At 39.5% G+C, this 18,927-nt stretch overlaps 1 protein-coding gene and 2 long non-coding RNA genes across 4 annotated transcripts; 2 read left to right on the top strand and 1 right to left on the bottom strand.

Annotated features, from left to right (window-relative positions):
- Positions 1-21: 21 nt before the first annotated feature.
- Positions 22-3,959, top strand: LOC145437400 (uncharacterized). 2 transcript variants are annotated; one of them, XM_080314615.1, is made up of 4 exons: positions 22-589; positions 1,734-1,824; positions 2,283-2,362; positions 3,410-3,959. In XM_080314615.1, exons 2-4 carry the CDS (start codon positions 1,773-1,775, stop codon positions 3,617-3,619), a joined length of 342 nt encoding a protein of 113 aa, XP_080170741.1. In that variant the 5' UTR covers positions 22-589; positions 1,734-1,772; the 3' UTR covers positions 3,620-3,959. The 2 variants fall into 2 exon arrangements, with proteins under 2 accessions (XP_080170741.1, XP_080170739.1); XM_080314613.1 differs by lacking the exon at positions 22-589 and having other exon boundaries at positions 1,032-1,824.
- A 264-nt stretch (positions 3,960-4,223) lies between these two features.
- LOC145437401 (uncharacterized) lies at positions 4,224-7,876 on the bottom strand. Its single transcript, XR_013914653.1, has 4 exons — positions 7,136-7,876; positions 6,097-6,198; positions 5,556-5,639; positions 4,224-4,508 (listed from the first exon to the last, which is right to left on the bottom strand). It is a non-coding gene; the product is annotated as an uncharacterized LOC145437401 (long non-coding RNA).
- A 479-nt stretch (positions 7,877-8,355) lies between these two features.
- On the top strand, positions 8,356-18,544 carry LOC145437402 (uncharacterized). The gene is made up of 3 exons (XR_013914654.1): positions 8,356-9,658; positions 16,194-16,329; positions 16,949-18,544. It is a non-coding gene; the product is annotated as an uncharacterized LOC145437402 (long non-coding RNA).
- The last annotated feature ends 383 nt before the right edge of the window (positions 18,545-18,927 follow it).

Below are 18,927 nucleotides of genomic sequence, written 5' to 3'. Positions count from 1 at the left end.
ACAATCACATTGCCACGACATGCAACAGCTACAGAATGCATTTAAATTGCCATCACATGACGGTGCAGGCCAGACGCCAGCCATTCATGAACATTTGCTAATCAATCTGTCTGTTTAGGTAGCCATGAAATTGTCAGTTAAGCTATCAAATTATTGTCGGCTGATTACTGTCGACGATGCTTCTGAGATAAGAAGTGAGGGTTTCGGAAATATACAAAGGTGAACTCCATGAGCGTGACTTCAAAATCCAGTGTTATGACAGAAGATTTGGCCAGTATGTTGATCTGGAGAATGCGGATGTCGGAGATATTGACGTCTTCAAAGTGGACATTGCAATATGTGAAGTAATTGTAAGTAAGCACACACTGCATTCACATCATTTACTTGAAAATTACCAAGTTTTTCCAATGCCGTTATTCTTCAAATGAGCTATATAATTTATCATGTAGCTCAATGTTTCATCGCCAAGAAACGATCTGATATTGGTTCAAACGGTAACGCAGCCACATATATCTGTTGCAGATCAATGTCTCCTTACTGATTTGCGGCCCGATTCATCTGTTTCTGTCCAATTGGATAGTAGTGCACGGTGAGTCAAAAATAATTGTTTTGTTTGATCAACGTCACAAAAATTATCTTCCACTGTGTGATACAGACCTGGACAACTAGGATTATCTCACTAAATTAGAGTGAAATGCCAGTAATCTAATTTTATTTTAATTTGTGAAATGTTTCCATGCTCAAATTCTAGTTCTAATCTAATTTGGAAAAAGCTCTAGCTCTAATTCCAGTTCTAATCTAATTTGGAAAAAGCTGTGTAGCTCTAATTGTAATTCTAATCTAATTTGGAAAAAGCTGTGTAGCTCTAATTCTAATCTAATTTGGAAAAACCTGTGTAGCACTAATTCCAGTTCTAATCTAATCAAGGACAAAAATAAACTACGTCCTTTCCTTTCCTTTCCTTTGGAAAAAGCTGTGTAGCTCTAATCCTAATTCTAATCTAATTTTGAAAAACTTGTGTAGCTCTAATTCTAATCTAATTTGGAAAAACTTGTGTTGCTCTAATTCTAATTCTAATCTAATTTGAATAAAAAACTGTGGTTCTAATTCTAGTTCTAATCTAATTTGGAAAAAGCTGTGTAGCTATAATTCTAGTTCTAATCTAATTTGAATAAAGCTGTGTAGCTGTAATTCGAATCCTATTTGGAAAACTTGTATAGCTTTAATTCTTATTCGGAAATGCTGAAAATTTTCTAGTTGTCCAAGTCTATTGCGATAGTCGTTACATTTCTAATGTCGAACTCATCAAGCGTAGATTTCACTGGCAACCGTGGCCCGTGGGTATACATGCTTTGTAATACTGAATTCTGCAGTACGGTTTTTGTTTTGTAATGGTACCCCTGGTCTGCCCCAACCTTCTTTTGATTACGGAACATTGATAGTACTCAAACATTCACTCTTGCTGGTGCGAGACAACACTGTTGTGTTTAAGAACTACGATTGGTCGTGTGTCGCAAGTCCAACAGCTTTCAAAAATGCTTCATGACGACTAAGTTTGGGTGCCACTATTCTGAATGTCCTATCAAGTTAATTCGAATTATTCCACGCCTGAAAAAGTAGAGTAAATGCACAATTTTCATCCGCACAAATGCAGTTTGAAAAGAAATGCTGCAAAGCCAATTTTGGTTCCGTCAGTATTCCTTGCTCCCATAAGTACACATCTCTTTACCCAGGTAAATATGGCATTGCGAAGAAAATGAGTGATCCATTGGATGTGCTGTCGGACATCCCCCTCAGGTACTAATGACGGAAACGATAGTTCTGGTGAGTTGTAGTAAATTTTGAACTGAGCTGTTGGTTTTAACAGAACTAACGATCTCGTCAATTATGCAACCAAGTAATTAATTGTGATCCATGATTTTACATAAGTGCTCATTAGTCATGTTCAATTGTACAGCAATCAACATCAGGAATTGCCATCAGTTTTTGTGCCATTTTTGATCTATGCTAGGGGTGGCCAACCTGTAGCCTTAGAAGCCGATATGAATAAATAGGTGAGCTCGGAGTATAAAATGAATGGACATAATAGACAATTTAATGCGGGTATTTGGCGTCAAGTTGGTGCAGTACGACTGTGCGCTGGAATGCGGCCGTATGCTGTTTTAATATTAGAAAATGAGGCCGTGAATAGCAAAAAGGTTGGTCACCCCTGATCTATACCAATACCTCCTTAGCAAGCAACACACTTATGCTCTGTAAGTTAGTTGTATTTTGTATTACAGAATCTGACGATCTAGATTGGATGATTAGTCTACCTACCATTTTCCGCGAAAAATATTCCAACTTCTTCCTGGTTGATCAGGTACGAATATTTATCGATATTATCAAGCAGTTATTTGATTTCAAGTATACATAATTCAGGACTGTCAGAACGATGAACGATTCGATAGTCCTGGTCGAAACGTTTTTCCCCACTGTGAAAATTACCCAACTTTGCATTTTATAGCAACTATGTAATTGTAGTTTAAACACATTCTTTTCAACGGTATGTATCCCATTGCTATTAAATCGTTTTTAGTCTGGCATACTTTCATAACTAATCACGTTGCTGGGAATTCGACAGCAAAGCAGTCATATTCTCTATAGCTGCAACCGATGAAATAAAATCAGATAAGAGCATTTGAATATTTACTCCTGCTCAAACGCCCTGCTGTTGACAAGCCCATGTACCCTTTTCATAGCAGTCGCAGTGAAGCAGTGGTGTACAAATGGCGTTTCGCAAAGCAATTTCAGGGTGTCCACAAACTCCGTGGCAACATGAATGATAACCTAATTTTTAAGCCCAAATATAGATCATCACGCCGTACATTTCGGCGATTACAAGTATATAAGTAGTGATCTCCAATCCATGTTAGTGCTGTATACTTCAAGTGAAGTCTTGAGAAGTACAGCTTTTTCAAAAAGTAGAACTGATCGCTTAATTTCAGCTGTAATTCGAAGGTGGCCACTTTTCAACTCGATAGATGAATATTCGCAACTTACCCAATATAAGTAATGACATGACAGTTGCAGTAAAACAGAGTAACAAATTTAAAAACTTTTGACTTCTTGACTGGACGGTCAAGAAGAGGTCAGCGGTGACGACAAAAAGTTGTTGTCAACGTGAATTATGACTAACGCCTGGTTGTCAAGTCCACCTAATGTTCATATGCCCGAGCTAGAGGCGGAGAAAGTAGTTACAAGGCTATACTGAAGTAAAAGTAGGAAGACAGAATTTTAAACCAGCTACAAGTAGAAGTAGATTGACTGTCTTTTGATACTACTCAAGTGAGCAAGTATTTCTGAGTAGTTATAATACGCTACCAATATGTATGTTTGACCTGTTTCACAATACCAAATCTTTCTTTAGATGCCCAAATCAGCCTACCTTACAATTTCTTCTGCTGGGCAAAAGAAGGAGTGGGCCATCTACTTTGATGGGGAGAAACTGGGAGATATCAACAGCTTTTATGAGGGATTTGCAGTGATGCTTTCAGTCCACGGGATATTCGACATACAGTTTTCGACAAACATCAGAAATTCCCTCACTTTCATGTCAGTTCTAGCACACTGCCAGTGAAAGAGATGAGTTCTGCTGTTCGCACCAAACTTGGTAAAACCTGTGACTAATTTGAAAATAAAGTTTTGGAATAAAGGCGATGCTGTGATTTATGTCAACGTGAATTATGAAGATTTAATTTGGATGTTGTCCGCATCTATGTCGTTTGACGAAGATACCCGGATAGGATGAGGTGGTGTCTGGATAGGATGATGGGGTGGTTAACCGATAGGATAGGGGAGGAAATTTCTCCACCTAAAATAGGTGGGGAAGCCCACCACCCTCTTCGGGTGGGTAAAATACCACCTCCTTTGGGTGATTTTTGAAACACCTCTGTAAGGTGGCCACAGTTTTTACAGTGTACACTGTAAAAACTGTGGCCACCTTACAGAGGTGTTTCAAAAATCACCCAAAGGAGGTGGTATTTTCTCCACCCGTAAAGGGTGGTGGGCTCCCCCACCTATTTTAGGTGGAAAATTTTCCTCCCCTATGCTATCGGTAAACCACCTCATCAGCCTATCCAGATACCACCTCATCCTATCCGGATATCTTCGTCAAACGACTTCGATGCGCATAACATCTAAATTAAATCTTCATAATCCACGTTGACATAAATCACAACATCGCCTTTATTCCAAAACTTTATTTTCAAATTAGTCCCAGATTTTACCAAGTTTGGTGCGAACAGCAGAACTCATCTCTTTCCACAGTGTGCTAGAACTGACATGAAAGTGAGGGAATTTCTGATGTTTGTCGAAAACTGTATGTCGAATATCCAGTAGACTGAAAGCATCACTGCAAATTCCTCATGGAAGCTGTTGATATCTCGGACTGTCTCCCCATCAAAGTAGATGGCCCACTTCTTCTTTTCCACAGCAGAACAAATTGTAAGGTAGGCTGATCTGGGCATCTGAAGAAAGGTTTGGTATTGTGAAACAGGTCAAACATACATATTGGCAGTGTATTATAACTATTCAAAAATACATGCTCACTTGAGTAGTATCAAAAGACTGTCAAACTACTTCTACTTGTAGCTGGTTTACAACATAACTCGTACCGAGTAAAATTATGTCTTTCTACTTCTACTTCAGTATAGCCTTGTTAACTGCGTTTAACGCCTCTGGCTCGGGTATATGAACATTAGATGGACTTGACAACCAGGTGTTAGTCAGCAGCTCACGCTGACACCAACTTTTTATCGTCACCATGCCGACCTCTTTTTGACCGTCCAGTCCTGCGGGCTGGACACCCTCAAAAGTTTTTAAATTTGTAACTCTGTTTTACTGCAACTGTCATGTTATTACTCATATTGAGTAAGTTGCGAATATGCATCTATCGAGTTGAAAAGTGGCCACCTTCGAAATACAGCTAAAATTATGCGTTTAGTTCTACTTTTTGAAAAAGCTGTACTACTCAAGATGTCCACTTGAAGTATATAACACTAACATAGCTTGCAGATCACCACTTATATACTTGTAATCGCCTAAATATACGGCGTGATGATCTGAATCTGGGCCTAAAAATTAGGTTATCATTCATGTTGCCAATTGAGTGTGTGGACACCCAGAAATTGCTTTGCGAAACGCCATTTGTACACCACTGCTTCACTGCGACTGCGATGAAAAGGGTGCACGGGCTTGTCAACAGCAGGGCGTTTGAGAAGGAGTAAATATTCAAATGCCCTTATCTGATCTTATTTCATCGGTTGCAGCTATAAAAAATATGACTGCTCTGCTGTCGAATTCCCAGCCAAATGATTAGTTATGAAAGGCTGCCAGACTAAAAACGATTTAATAGCAATGGGATGTATACCGTTGAAAAAATGTGTTTAAACTACAATTACATAGTTGCTATAAAATGCAAAGTTCGACTAGGACTGTCGAATCGTTCTGACAGTCCCGAATTATGTATACTTCAAATCAAACAACTGCTTGATAATATCGATAAATATTCGTACCTGATCAGACAGGAAGAAGTTTATTTTTGAGGAAAATGGCAGGTAGACTAACCAATGTAACCATCCAGTCCAGATCGTCAGATTCTGTAATACAAAATACAACTAACTTACAGAGCATAAGTGTGTTGTTTGCTATGGAGGCATTGGTGTAGATCAGGGTTGACCAACCTTTTTGCTATTCACGGCCTGATTTCCTAATATTAAAACAGCATGCGGCCGCATTCCAGCGCACAGTCGTAATGCACCAACTTGAAGCCAAATATCCGCATTAAATTGTCGATTATGTCCATTTATTTTATACTCCGAGCTCACCTATTTATTCATATCGGCTTCTAAGGCTACAGGTTGATCCCCCTGGCATAGATCAAAAACGGCACAAAAACTCATGGCAAGTCCGGATGTTGATTGCTGTACAATTGAACATGACTAATGAGCACATATGGCAAATAATGGATCACAATTAATTACTTGATTGCATAATTGACGAGATCGTAAGTTCTGTTAAAACCAACAGCTCAGTTCAAAATTTAGTATAACTCACCAGAACTGTCGTTTCTGTCATGAGTACCTGGCGTCGAATTGAGGGCGATTTCCGACAGCACATCCAATGGATCACTCATTTTCTCGGCAATGCAATATTTACCTGGGTAAAGAGATGTGTACTTATGGGAGCAAGGAATACTGACGGAACCAAAATTGGCTTTGCAGCATTGCTTTTCAAACTGTGAGATGGCATGCACTTGTGTGGATATACAATATGCAATATGCATATACTTTACTTTTGCGGGCGTGGAATAATTCAAATTAACTTGATAGGACATTCAGTACAGTGACACCGAAACTTAGTCTTCATGAAGCATTTTTGAAAGCTGTTGGACGTGCGACACACAACCAATCGTAGTTCTTAAACACAACAATGTTGTCTCGCACCAGCAAGAGTCAATATACTATCAATATTACGCAAACGCAATCAAAAGCAGGTATATGGTAGGCTTAACATATTTTGGAAATCTAAAAAGAGGACACTTTTTCAGAAATTTAAAACTTGCAAAACCGGAGTAGAATTCTCAAAATACCGTTTTTCTCTCCACATTTCCAGGTGGATGACTAAAAAAAAAAAAAAAATCACCTTTTCGCTCAGAGCTCAAATCACCGTTTTTCACTCCGAAATACCCCCCGGAGCTTCACTTCTGTGCTAATTTGCGGCATATCACTCGCAATTTGCTCTAAATCTGACCTAAATTTTCAAAAAAGAGGACAAAATCTCAAAAAAGAGGACAAAAGGGCGTCCTCCGAGGACATTTTCAAAAAAGTCAAAAAAGAGGACAAATCCTCTCAAAAGAGGACGTATGGTAAGCCTAGTATATGAGCAGACCAGGGGTGGCATTACAAAACAAGAAGCGTACTGCAGAATTCGGTCCTACAAAACATGTATACCGACGGGCCACGGCTACCAGTGGATTATACGCTGGATAAATTCGACAATAGAAATGTAACGACTATCGCACTAGAATTGGACTACTAAAAAATGTTCAGCTAGCAGCAAGTAAATGATGTGAATTCAGTGTGTGCTTACTTACAATTACTTGACATATTGCAATGTCCTCTTTGAAGACGTCATCATCTCCGACATACGCATACTCCAGATCTAGATACTGGCCTAATCTTCTGTCATAACACTGGATTTTGAAGTCACGATCATGGAGTTCACCTTTGTGTATTTCCGAAACCTCTCTTCTTATCTCAGAAGCGTCGTCGACAGTAATCAGCGTACAATAATTTGATAGCTTAACTAACAATTTCATGGCTACCTAAAGAGACAGATTGATTAGCAAATGCTCATGAATAGCTGGTATCTGGCCTGCACCGTCATGTGATGAGAATCTAAATGGCATCTGTAGCTGTTGCATGCCGTGGCAATGTGATTGGACGATCCAATTTCACAGCCGAAGACTTGACAGGCTGGGCAAGTATGTCCAACACGATAACGCATTTCTAATACAAGCATCACAACGCCAATCCATAATCCAAAGCCAACTATCTCCCTCTCGTATACTCCATGGACTCACAAAAACTCGCTTCTCTTACTACAAAATTTGTCGAAGACAACTGTGTTGTCGGCGCCATCTTTTTACCACCCGAACTTTTTAGTGATACAACAACCAATCAGAAGCAGGCATCAGTCTGACGATTTCATTCACCGTCTGTATCATTCTGACGTCACAGTAAAAATCACAGACCTAGTAACTCGCACCGTAACAATGGCAACAACAAACTTCTAACTATATACGGTAACGGCATATAACTAACATACGTAGTAACCTATATAGTAACGGTCGAACTACTAGTACAGCGGACGACCAACGGACGATTGAATAATTGTTGATTCCAACACTTTCAAACTGAACATTGAACAAATATCTGCTCCCCGCAATGAAGATAGAGATTTTCATTCAATGATTATGTGCACGGTTGCGCGGTTGGCTTATAACTATTATCTCGCTGTCTCTGTGTGTGTACCGATATGAGGGTCACATATTACATACCAATGTCCTTCCGGCCTTCATATGTGTGTTTAACCAGCCACCTTGGGCGCACGCATTAAATTTCGCGACAACAACCCCGTATGCGCACCTCACGCGTATAGGCGGATTCATCATCCACTGTCAAACAGGGGTGGAAAGGAGGATATCACCTTTCAGGAGGTGTATTATAGTCACCCTCCCTTGATCATGAGTGGAAACAATATTTCCTCCCTAATTCCACCCTAAAATCCACCTTTATTTTTTACAGTGTAGGGGTCGACAAAATACCACAAACAACAAAATGACGGAGAATTAGCAAATTCAGAAATCGAAATATCAACAAAACGTATATGTAAAACATACATAACAGATGGAAAGATGTCATGGCTAGGTTGCAGTAATTTTACGTCAAACACCGACCACTGTTATTACCGCGCATGGGCGTAAAATAACTTACATACACAAAAATAGCCCCTCACTCCAATCTCATTTTTGCAGCGAGCATATTTTCAATGGGATTATAAACTTAAGACGCATATGACGTTGGCATATTCAATTTTTGAATACGTATTCTCATATACTTTATTTTGTTTGCCTACGAGCTTTCGCATGCGAGCGTTTACTATATGTTTACATGCCATAAACAAACTGCATGTCATGGGTAGACTTACTGAAGATTGGAAATACGCAAAATGACATGACGGCAAGAAATATCAAGGAACTGGAATTTTTACAAAAGTCGCAAAATATTTCCAGGTCAGTAAAGGATATTCCAGCGGTTTTGGTGGAACTGGAAACAATAATTGCAGTCCCAGTGATTGTAAGTGCGTCAAAGTAAGCGGACGTTGAAAATATCAAAAAAGATGCGTAATCTCGACATAAGAACAATGTTTTAGTTCTGGTTGTTCATTATTATTAATATATGCTGTTAGTATGTACCGTGATACAATCGTTCATTATTTAGGTGGGAATTTATATTATATTGGAACTTTTCGAATACTGTAATTATACATTTTAATCCTATACATTTAACGTACATATGGATTGGTTTATGTCCTGTCCCAATGTACCCTATTATGAACGAGAAATACAAATGAAAAAAAAAACACCCTATTATAATCTGCGAAGACGTGACACACAAAACCTTTGATGTGATAGAAGATTTTACTAACCCCTACACGAGTCATGTAACAACAGTAATTGAAATGCGTCTTTGCATGTCCTTAATACACAAAAACAAGCAGAGACATATCTAACGTAAATGAAATATCGTTTGTCAATCTGGAAATCCGGCGGTAACGGGGATTTTGAACGTTAGCCGCGGAATGTGCCCGGTTTAATACTGACGCAAGAAGAAACATCCCGAGTTTCGGTTTTGAAATTGTGAAGTGTCGCTTTGCGGACTCCCATCATGATGTTTATTGTAATAACATTATTACTTAATTTAGAAACGTCGGAATACGTTTCTCCAGTCATAAAGGAGAGAATCCTGTGTCGTAAGGACGCGTGTCGGTGGATTAGCATCAATACCCAAACCGGTAGAGAAGAGAAAATTTTGGAAACATGATCTGCGATGAGGTGGGGAAATATCCCATAAACGGAACACAGAATCGACAACTTCAAGTGATCCAAATTGAAGGGGGGGTTGTGTGATAAATTAGCATGGCAATCGGAGCTATGAAGACCAACAATAAATAAACAACTATTGAATAACACAGGATCAGACGCGAAACCGAACACTTTAGGGGCGTATTTATCACAAGAAATCGAGGTATAGTTAGAGTTTATAAGAATCCTTTGTGAGAAACATTGTCGCTAATTTGCCACGTGCAATCGTGTGAAAACGACAGGATTGCATAGTGTTAGATCGTCAATCGCTAGATCGCCAGGTCCTGCATACAATCCTCGTCCGAGTCACTCTGACGGCGGCTCAAGGTGAAACTATGGTGTCCGTGACTTTCCCACTATTGTTGATCCGACACAGTCAGTCATAACAAAAACATTTGGTAGTACTGAAACAATAACCTTGCGATTCCTTCACAACTCAATCGCTTCCAAATTCCCGAAACAATGCAGTTGGATACGCATCTTATCCGCCGTAATTCCGCAAACATTTCCTGTCTATCTCAATTGAAAGTAGGCCTATATATGATGGATGACCATTTCATAGGAACTTACGTGAATGCTACAGAAAGTACGGCCGGTCTTGATAATGTACTTGACTGGATGGCCCAAACCGTTGAATGGCAAATCTCATTGTGAATGAGTTGTAAGAATGCTCCAAATAAGTATGGGCATAATAGGTAATCCTGTTAAAGTTGCGATGGAATTAATCTAAATACTATGTATATATTCTGAATCTGTGTACAAATAATGTCCTCATTGACAGCCTGTAGATATGTACTTTGTACACTACATTATACTCTGCATTATATTGACATACTTGATAACCGCGGTGGAGAGCATTCACGTGAGGAACAATCACCACTTTCACTCGATATACCATGCCTGCATGAAAGATGTCTGAATGATCTACGTATGAATTTAAAACATTATCTCCTTGACCACGTTGTGCACACAAGAATCGAAGCATTGTAAAGGCCAGAATCTATCGATTATCACCAATCAAGTGAAAAATTCTCTTTCTCGGCAGATAATAGGATCCCGGAGACCACGATAGCATGCCCCGAGTGACCATTCCATCTCATACTTCGACTCAATATAGCATTCTTCTCCTCCGCACATTGAACAAAGATGGTTTCAATAAATAATTTCCGGTTTATTTCAAAAAGACAGTGATAGAATATGAATAAAAACGAATGATTGTTTAAATTATTGCACATGAATGAATTCAATAAATCAATACTTTAAGATGAGATGACGAATTTTCACAGGCACGCAAATTTCCACGCAAGATTTGATCATGCTAAGCGAGACTACTGACGACACCAGTAGTATTGCGATGTCTCTAGCAGTCTTATGAAGAGTCAATAAAATAGTTATTGCAAACAGGAAGACTACGGAAACACTGATTGACAGGTGCAAAAGTGCACTAAAATAGAATACGAATATGGCCGTCACTCTTTTGCGGTCTTCTACACGCACACCTTCAACGAAGCTCAGAAATTGTTGCTTGGAAATGAATTCCCAGACTTCCCCTTCCATCGCTTTCAAAACGATTGTAGTAACGTGATCTCTGCAATTTTTATCCCATAAGTTATAGGTATCTTCGGTGTCGCAAAGCAATTTCCCAATGATTGCTTTGGACTCGTCATTGTTTCTGCTCTGGAACAGGGTGCCGCAATTTTCAGATATGACCGGCTTCACATTTTCGATATACGTGACAGCGCGAGCCCCTAACACTGCGGCGGGCAGAGAGGTTTTGTCTGGAATTCGTCGGTTAATGGTGAATCGTGCTCTATGGTCGAAACGAAGCTCGATGCAGGTGTGCCGAAATGGCTCGCGTTGCTCTTTGCGAACTGTAAAACTGAAGATAGCCGATTCTTCGAGGGATTTTAAGATGTCGGCATACGTTTGCGATTGTGGCGCGTTCCATCTATGAATATTACCCAACATGTTCTTTAGTTCAGTTCAATCAATCCGGTGATATTAGCGTCAGTGCTCCAATCATGCTGCATTCGCATTGCTTATATATCTGCAGACTTTTTCTTTTTGATATCATGTTTCACACTCTCGTTCGAGGAGATTGTAACTCGGCTGATCTGGTAGCGTGTTCTTTGAGGTATTTCTCGTAATATATATATCCTATATTTAGCGTGTCTGTTTACGCTATCAATCGAACAGTATCAATGACCCGTTAGAAACCGACAATTGTATTGTCCCATGTGTAAGTCCGCTACAAACGTATCATACTACATCATGTTCACAAGTCGCGCGATTATCATACAAATGCCCCGCAACTAACATAGCTCCGCTACACTCCCGTACGACCTTATCTCGTATTGACATCAATTCCGTGTGATGCTCTTTTACATAAGATTGTTGCTGTGGCGATGTGACAAGATGCTAATCTATATCTTAGCATGGTAGCCATTATCCACATCACACCCTCCGAAATCGCACGGTTACTCCAGTATAATATTTATTTTTCGAAGCTTTCCCATCGATCGCAAATGGGACGTATCGTTCACACTCTATCTATATACATTTGCTTAAAATGAGGGCTATATCGTAACTTAAAATAACGGTAGTAGGATGCCGCAATGATTTGGAGCCAAGTTATCACCAATACTCATCACTGAAACATTTATTAACAGATAGTAAGATGTCATTGCCAGGACACGGTATTAATTTCACGATCAAATATCCAAATTGGGAGTTCATAATACCGCTACTGCCGCGAAAGCGTAAAATCACAAATCTTTCTGGAAATATATCCTGAAGCGTAGTTTCTTGAGATATGTGGTTGGAAAACAATATTCGTTATGTTTAGAGATTTACCGAGTATTGCAAACTCTGTTCTTAAATAGCTGGTTCGTGGTACAGAACTTGCATATAGCTTTCAATACAACATCTATTGTAAAAGTATATATTTATTGAACTCGAAGACTTTTCAGGTGCCTCTTTTCAAGAGTTAACGTCAGACCAAAGCAGTGGTCGGGAACCTATGGCCCGCGAGCCATATATGGCTCTTTTGGGTATAAGATATGGCTCTTTGCCAAATATTTATTTTTGTACTGAATTGATCAATATCGCAGCGACTTGTTGGCATATTTTCATCACGGCTAAAATAACTATTCTCGTGGCAGTATAAGCATGTCTTCGAGAGGTAAAGACAATGCCGTCTTCGGGTTTAGGGGCTTGGACCCCCTCTCTTCAAAATCATCAATTTTAGGTTACTGTCACGCCAGCGGCCAAAATATCACTCGCAAATTCCATGCGCCAGTTTTGTTTGTAATAGAATGGAGCCGAATTTCGGCACCTGTTAATTGGCACGCTAAGGATTAGTTCTCTGATTGTGCCGTTTATTTAGTTGACTGACATAACCATTACTTGTAATGTTAAGATTTCTCTTATGTATTAAACGTTTATCGTGTGGCGACATCGTTTCGTGATGCAACAGGGAGTACAGGCTCTGTATCGTGGCGTGGTGGCATCGATGGGATTCGAACCCACGGCATCGAAATGACTACTGACTCAAACCTCCTGGCGGTGTATCCGAATCGAAATCATGAATTGTGCGATACGTTGACTCGAAGAGCACAGCAGATATGGCGCCGCCCATTTCAAAACGCAGTTTTCAAATACACATTGTCTTCCTGATCTACGGCACGAAACGAACTGTTGTGGATGTGACACTCCCAATTACAAACTCGAATTACAAACAACGCCATAGCTATCCACGATCCGTTTTCTCCACGTTCTGTGTAGCATGAAATTTATGCGTGTAGCGCAACATTATGTTACCGCCGAATACTTTGAGAATGGGGAAGTCGGTATGTATATAGGGCGGAGATAAAAAAAAGTTGGATTAGCCATAAAAGTCGATTATCGCGTTCGTCAGGATTTATCAAACCAGGATTAAGGAAACCGGTTGATCGCAGCGCATAAAGTTAGTGTAGATCTCTTGATTTATCAAACCAGAACAAACTATAGATAACTTGTTATCTATAAAAACTGGGTACCATTCCTAGGCACGAATATTTCTAATAATGACCGTGCCGATGGTCTCCTAGGTAATAGCTTCACTAATTATGTACCCGCCATTGCAGAGCTATACCTAATATTCTATAATCCATTTCTTAGTTGTACCGAACGCATTGGACACGACCTTCATTTTGCGATGATGATATTTCGACATATTACTGTGGCAGTTTCGCTATCAACAGGCTGCTGTTTCATTCAACAAATTGACAACTGATGGCCTTTAACGCGTTTTCGCATTATGATGCAACAGATAACGCCACTTGATTTAAAACTCGGGACACCTCGACTAACCATCGGGGGTAACCTTTCCAACTTGATGAGTCGCAATTAGCAGTGTTTAATCACACGATTAGCAATATTCCGGATCAGCTAACTTTATTATCTCCGCCTGAGATGCGTCCCGATTAGCAGTTTTTAATCACATGATTAGCATTCTCCCAAATCAGCTGACTTTATTATCTCCGCCCTTGGATTTTTGGAATCAGTGTGACAGTCACATTCGCTTAATATCAGTTATAATAAATTCTAAACTACTTATACAGGGAATTGCGTTATCCTTGGTGGAGCCTTGGCCCGTCTGCGTCTTACCTCTCGTTTCAAGCTTTATATTCGAACAATAAATACCAGTTTTTACAGAGGAAATGTGGCGCACACGAGGAATCCCATGTAGTGAGTTCGAATTAGTGCTACCATTACGTCACGAATTTTCAATTGTGACGTAACAGTTGATTTGCATGTATGGCTCTTTGGGAGTTGAGATGAAAAAAAATAGGGCCAATATGGCTCTTCGGCCAAAAAAAGGTTCCCGACCACTGCACTAAAGGGATTGAAACAGATCTAAAAGCAAAAACCAAAAAGGCAAAGTATGTCCCAACAATCAAAATCACAGACCATGAAATTTGCATTGTATCAATGGCAACAATAACACACTGAAATTAGACGGACATACGGTACTATAGTAGCGACGCAATTTGTAAATAAACAGTTACACGCACGAAACAACACGCACTATTGAGAAATTTGTATGTTATAGAGGAAATCTTTTTGTCTACATAAAATAAGTTTGTTCAACTGAATAAAAGTAGTCTCCAGCACTTTTAAATGAAACAAAGATCTGCCACGCGCAATGGCAGTGAACATATTGTCATTATAGTGCTGTGCACCGGCGGAGTTTTCACTCAGGTCCTGACCAATTGACGAAACATATGCTTGGTAATCGTCATAGCAGTCTGTTTTAGCAGCCAATTTGCGCTGACGTGCGAGCTCCGTGCGATCATTTGCGCAAGTTTTTGACCGAATCAATTTGGGGGATGTGCTGCTTAATACGCTCAAACAATCTTTGAGATGTACGTCCTACATACCTACTATCACAGTGGCACTTGTATTGGTAGACAACATTACTTGCATTAAAAGCAGGAAGTACATCTTTTCGAGAGTTAGGCAACAAGGGTTTCGTCGTGTACACCACATGCGTGTTAACGCTGAAATAACAACGGTGAGCAGCCGATTTAATAAGTTTTTCAAAACGGTTAGACACGTTACCTAGCCAAGGTAGGTGTAAGAATGCCGGGCGTTTTTCTGGGCCATATTTGGGAGCTATATCCGATTTTTTTCAATACCCTAGTGATGGTCTGTGATTTTGATTGTTGCGTCATACTTTGCTTTTTTGGTTTTTGCTTTTAGATCTGTTTAAATCCCTTTAGTGTGCCGTTAACTCTTGCAAAGAGGCACCCGAAAAGTCTTCGAGCTCAATAAATATTCTTTTACAATGGATGTTGTATTGAAAGCTAAACTCAGTTCTTTGAAAATGATGGAAAAGGTATATTTACGTAACTTCTTTCCAAGTTACGTTCCAAGGAAAACATATGCTGGAAGTTTGGTGGCATTGCAGTACATGCATCAAATTGGATTACCAGCAGGCCTATGAACAATCCGTGTTTTGGTGATAGTCGTACATGATTTTATTTTGGCCTATCGTTATAAATAATATGTACAATTAGATATGTCGACGTAAATTTATTTAGATGGAAATTTATATGATACAGCTGAGCTTTTTAATTGCCACGGTTATATTTCAATTTACCTTCTGTTTTGTATATTATCATTAGGGCGATTTTTTTGACATGTCAAAATTTTTCAAAATTGTATAAAAATTCAAAAAAAAATGACCTCTGCATGTTGTATGTATCGTAGATTTTGCACTGGCGGTGACCTTATCATTTGATATTTTACAGCTTGTAGCCTCTACTTTCTAGGCCTGCCGTTGTAAACGGCCAGTTGTCCGCTCATTGCGAATCATAAACGGTCAAATGAAACAAATAGGTTGTCATGGTGTTATGGTCACCGTACTGCAATGTCCTAACTGAAGCAAGACTGCGGGGGCATTGCATGGTTCTTAAATCAAGAAGCGCATGATGAAAAATTTTGATGTATACAACATTGTCAGAATGAAGAAACAAGGTGTGTCACCAGGAGTGTACGCACAACTTCAGTGTTGTCAGCCAACAACTGCTGCTGTTGAACGTTCGTTCACCATTCCTGGCAAGCTTCTTAGTACGGACATACACTTTCTACCCAAGAATGTAAGACAGTATCTTTCGTTGTACTACAACAAATTTAATTGATTTCTACCATAATGCGTATTGTAACTACTGGGATTCTTCATATGGCCAGATTTCGTTAAATTACTAGTATTTCATGTAGGCTAAACATTTGTCAGTTTTTAGGCCGAAGCGTTTTTCAGACCAAACTTGTTCGTTAAGACAGCCAGTTCCTACCAGAAACGATAAGTAGTACAATTTCAACATTATGTGTGAAACCCCTAATTTGCATACGTGAGGTCAAAATTTAATCAAAGTTTAGTTTTTTTTTAGGTCAAAAAAGTCAAAATTTTAATTTTATAGGTCAAAATTTTAATTTTTCTGGGTCAGAAAAAATTCGCCCTAATTATCATTATCATTAGTTCATGGAATTTTGCACAGAGGGACCAATAAATATGACACGAATACCCGTTAATAAACTGCATAGACCTGGTGTACCAGACGTTTGATTTGATCTGAACCACTATCAATTTTCACCAATAATATCAATAATAATGATAACATGTTTCCACAAGTTATCCAAGCTACTGCTCTGGAAAATGCACAAACATAGTGTTACTTTTTGTCTTCCGTTTAATTACCTACTCGTCACCTTGCACAGATATAATGGAATTGGATATCTCGGGTGATTATCGCAAGCCTGAACACGTGATGTCTAGCCTCCACAATCGCAATACGTCGCTAAGTGTCCTTGAACGATAACAGAGCACTTATGTAAATGAAGTAACTTTTCACGGGAGAAATTCGGCAGAAACGGGGATTTCGAACTTTAGACGTGTCTACTTGGCGTGTGGTCGCATCAATACTGGACTAAGAAAAAAAACTGTGCGTAACGATAATGGAATTATTACGTGTGACCCTACTGTCTGACGTTCATGGTATCCTGAGCAATAGCATTCAGTCGCAAATGCTAAAACGCTGCAGTACGTTTTCCCATCAGAAAGGAGAGAATCGTAAATCGTCAATGAGCGTGTCTTTGAATTACACTCCATACCCAAAACAACCGGCGGGGTATAGGAGAAAATTACGGAAACGTGATACGCAAGAGGGTCGCAGCAAAATCCCAGACGGACTTCGAAATGCATTGTGTCGATCCGGATTGATGGCGCGGTATGAAAAATGGCGTGACAATCAGAGCTATAAAAAGAAACAAGTATTGCCTAATAATCTGCTCGTTTGTCGCTGTTTTCTTTACGCTGTCATCGTGCGATATAACGTCGATATTGAAAAATCGCATACCGTCCAACTTCTTAATCACTACAGGTTCTCTGCTCAATTTTCAGACTATAGCAAGGTTTCCCAACATCTTTTGCTGCTCGAACCCTTTCGTCAGGTCAGGGCATTCTTGTTACTTCCCAAAAATTGAATTTTTCGGCTAGATATTGCTAAATTAAATGCTTCTACAGCTGAATTAAACGATAAGCCGATACTTCACACAAAAATGCAAAACAAATAAATGTCAGTCATTCTGTTTGTCCCTTCTCAGTGAGATATTTGTTCCCACTAAAATTGGATCAAACGATGACTCGATTCTACTCATGAAAACAGGCGATTTCATTTCTTGATATATGTCATGGTCGAAAAGCCACATTTATTTTGATAAGCTGTTGAGATGTGAATTATTAACATGCATGCTTTGTATAGCCGGACTCGCTGTAATCTTGTCATAGCGTGCAGTATAGTGTAGCGTATTTATGTGTTATACGCGTTATTTCGCCAGCACGTGGCAACTTGTATATTACATGTATTATCGACATTTACGCTTGCACTGAAGTCGAATGAATTGATGTTATCTTTGTAAATTAGAAAATAAATTGAAACCCGTTTCATTTGATTTGGGCGGCTACGTAGTACGTACGTTGTAATCCGAATTATTATGAGACAATTTGGCTTTCGCATAATATCTTTTACTATTTCAAAATAGAACTGTACGGTGAAATCTGTTTGAAAAGCTGTTTTGTGGCCCAGGGATATTTTTACCACCCGATGTTTATTTCGTAACCCCAAAGGGTACGAGTACCTTCGCTTGCGAACCCCTAGACTAAAGACTGTAAAGCGTGACACGAGTAGGGCCTATTCAAGATTTCGGCGCTTCTTCGATATACCCCCGATATCAAATAAGTGTTCGCAATGACACCAACAAAAGTTTCCCATGAACCTGTCAAAATTTATAAACGTCAAAATAAATTGTTTTTCGTGTTGGGATTGGAGTTGTGGTTCCGGGTGGGGGATATTGGGGTTGAGGATTAGGGATATTAGGGCTGGATGTGAGTTAGGTGAATGGTTCGGGTGATGGAAAGGAAAGGACGTAGGCCTAGTTCATTTTTGTCCTCGATGTTTTTGCGGCATATACACCGACTCGTGATACACATACACACGATCTGCGCATATGCATATCATGAGTGTCTGATGTGCATATGCCGCTGGATAAGGAAGGTACAGATATAGCCTTTTACGGCTTTCTAAGTCTTACAACACCCCTCCATGCTATCCCATCAATGCATGAGCGCCAAACATGGAGGCACGGATACCAGTGTTACCAATCAGGTCTTTGGTCTGACCCGGCCGGGGATCGAACCA

The sequence above is a fragment of the Botryllus schlosseri genome, chromosome 4 (assembly GCF_051294905.1).
Source record: "Botryllus schlosseri isolate E-star chromosome 4, Bs_hap1, whole genome shotgun sequence".
Lineage (NCBI taxonomy): Eukaryota > Metazoa > Chordata > Ascidiacea > Stolidobranchia > Styelidae > Botryllus > Botryllus schlosseri.
This window is presented reverse-complemented; position numbering and strand designations above follow the sequence as displayed.